This window comes from Gavialis gangeticus, unplaced genomic scaffold (genome assembly GCF_001723915.1).
Source record: "Gavialis gangeticus isolate Ggan-Ray unplaced genomic scaffold, GavGan_comp1, whole genome shotgun sequence".
NCBI classification, from domain to species: domain Eukaryota; kingdom Metazoa; phylum Chordata; order Crocodylia; family Gavialidae; genus Gavialis; species Gavialis gangeticus.
The window spans coordinates 43,089,967-43,093,129 of NW_017729034.1; the positions used below are offsets into that span (position 1 = coordinate 43,089,967).

The 3,163-nt window shown below is 31.9% G+C and overlaps 1 protein-coding gene across 4 annotated transcripts in view; it reads right to left on the minus strand.

Annotated features, from left to right (window-relative positions):
• SDCCAG8 (serologically defined colon cancer antigen 8) overlaps window positions 1-3,163 on the minus strand; it is a 181,158-nt gene that overhangs the window by 130,963 nt on the left and 47,032 nt on the right. For all 4 annotated transcript variants that reach the window (XM_019527201.1, XM_019527202.1, XM_019527203.1 and 1 more), the window contains exon 12: window positions 2,185-2,301. In XM_019527201.1, coding sequence (XP_019382746.1) covers window positions 2,185-2,301 — 117 coding nt within the window. The remainder of the gene's footprint in view (window positions 1-2,184; window positions 2,302-3,163) is intronic.

Here is a 3,163-nt window from a genome sequence, read left to right on the forward strand (position 1 = left end):
ACACATACACACACACATACACACACACACACACACACAATCCCCACTAATCATACAGACTTTTTCCCCCCCTGAATATGATAAGAAACGCATTCACGTTTTATGGAATATTGAGCTAATTTCAATACCTCGAGAGACTCTCTCATAACATTACAGCTTTCTTATCCCTTCCACAAAAAATGTGTACTTGAGTAAAACAGTATATGAATTATATTATAACATTAGTCTAAGTGACCCACTGTCTACTTTTAAAAACTAAATATATATTTATTATGAACAGATGGTGGCCAAGGAAGGTATCAACTCTGCCTCTTAGCCAGAAGGTCAGGTCATGGTTGAGAGACCAAAGAACAATTGCTGTTTGCTACTCAGTGCCATGTAGAATGAGACATTACTACCTTTTCTATATGTGAAGTTAAATATAAAATAATAACGGAGGTTTTTTTATAAGATTTTGTACTGACCTGTTAACATTTGTCAAAGACAATTTGTAATGTTTATCTCACTATCCTTGATTTCTTTATATAGTTCCTAATATTATTCAGCCTATGGAGCTTTCTATTCTCCTTCTTGCTAAAAGCCTAGAGCTATAACTATAACATACAAAAAATTGTTCAAACATAAACACCACTGTTTCTAGAATCCAACAATAGCAGTCTAAAATATCTGATCACTGAAATTGTTATATGTATGCCGTATTTCAAGGAACACCCCAATGCTTCCTCGTAAAATATACAGACTTCCGATTAGTATTTTGGCATTTTTTTATTTTCATAATGATAAAACATGAGCAATTCCAAAGATAAACTTAAATATTTTGTTATATTTTGATTTTTTTTCAAAATATTAACCCTGGGGAGAGCTGCAGAACAAAACCTAAAATCCGTGATATTTCTTTGCATACTCTCTTCCACGCATCCCAGTTTATTATTATGCCAAGATTATACCAGATTTCTTATCCGTGAGAACTGTCAAGATAGAAGAGCAGCCTTGCTTTTTGTTTTTAAAGTGCCTCTAGGCCGTAAGGATGTAGCAGAAATGTTACAAGGCCTCTGTTCCCAGACAATGTGATCTGCTACTGCCATTACACCTTTAAAACAATTTTAGCTAGTAAATTTAAAATGGAAAAATATATTATGTGCCTTTTGATTATAATTTGATTCATTACTCTTTCCCCTTTAAGCTGAGTTGCATCTTTTTATGAACTGCTAGTTACATAGTTGTTTCTCATTAAGGTTTTGTGATGACTACTGTCTTTATTTTGTAATACTGCATTGTAATACTGTTCATTTGTTTAAAGGAGAAGAATATGGTTTAAAACATGCTGGATAAACTACTTTAAATAGTAAATAATACACACACTTAAATATAATGTGCATGTGTGCTTAGAAACTTTTCTGTATATCTAAAATATATTACCAATATCATGTCAAATATAGTGGAGAGTTTCTGAACCAAGAATTGGAAGTTTAAATCCTGAAGATTTAAGCTGGTAGAATAACAGTGCAAGAAAGAAGATTTAAAAAAGATTCAGTAGAAAGCAGCTGTCTGAACTGTAAACTAATTTAATGGTAATTCACCTTACTATTTATTTTGTAAAGGGATGTCTTGTCGCTGTTTACCTGTTTTATAAGTAATACAAATTCATCTTTACATAATCAATTATTAATACCTAATGGCATATTTTCATAATAATTTTATTTTCTCTTATTAGTTTTTTAAACTTTGTTTTGAATCACAAAATCCATTAAACTTGAATCTTCACAGAAATTGGTAAAGAAATGACACCCTTTACCTGACATACTTCACGTTATAATTGTTAATGTTCTACTTTTTTCTTTGCATACACATTTGTGTGTTTACTTGTGAGAGAAGTGTATAAACATATGTATATAGTACATATAAATTAAGCACACTGAACCTATTGTATGTGTTCACACACTGTATATAAAATAATGGGATAAGTATTATGTAATTATGGAAAACTGACTTTTTTAGGGCTGAAAACAAGAATAATCCAGACGAGGTATTTTTTAATAGTAAAAACTGGCTTGTTGCCATTAATTTAGAACCCACAAAATAGTAATAAATGACCACTATTAGAAAAATGAATCATTCCAACTTCAGAAACAACCCTATTTATGTTTTTAATAACTGCAAAGTGATAGCAGTATCATTTCTTACCTGGTCCTTAATTTCAAGCTCCCTTATAGTTTTTGTTCTGTACTCTCTGAGCTCCTTTTCTGCCTCATCCTTCTTCATTTTGCTTTGATTCAACTGATATCGCATTTCTCCACACACCTGTTAGATTGCACAGAAAACATGATCTGTAGCTTGTGGAACTAATGTGCAATGTTTGCATTTAGATCTTTTGGTGCCCCCTAGAGGCCATTTATTTCCAATTTATTTCAATTTACTGATATTTTAAGACTACATATGGTAACTGTTATAACCAAAGGGGTGAATCCACATCCTCTCTGTACTAATTAACTTGGAAATAGGCATTACCTGCTAGATTCAATTATATCTGGATCAAGATCTGTTAAGTATAAATATCTATGCTGAAAATAAATGTGCTGCTAAATATGGTTAGAGTGGAGTTTTTCATTTTTGGGGGATTTCTTTTTTAAATTCAAAGAAATTCTATTACAATACTTCAAATACTAAACATTAAAGTCAGTCATATTTTCATGTAACAGAGTGATTTCTTATCTTGCCTATTTTTCTGCTAGTACGAATAACACTTTTAGATTGCAACATAATTATTTTCAAACTTGTAGCGAAATATTACATTCTTAACCGCAGACTGAAAATAAATTCCTTAACTGTAGTACTTAACTAAAATGTCTACTTTGACCATGAATAAGCCAACAGAGAAACACCAAAAGAGCTTGCTTTAGATGGGAAAAACTGGGAGAAAGGCAACTTTCATAAAGGTAACGAATACTGTTCTGGATAGTGGTGTTTTTGAGTTAAAAATTTTGGGATTTTCTGCCCAATTCTCTGTTGACAAGGAAGGGATTTTTGACAGGATCTCTAGCTCTCCTCCTCCATCCAAGCCAACCATCCTCAATTTGTATGATCATTTTAGGTTAATAATTCAACCTTAATTATACACACAAATGCTTAATCCCCCAGGTAGATTAAATTTACTCTCTCCCTG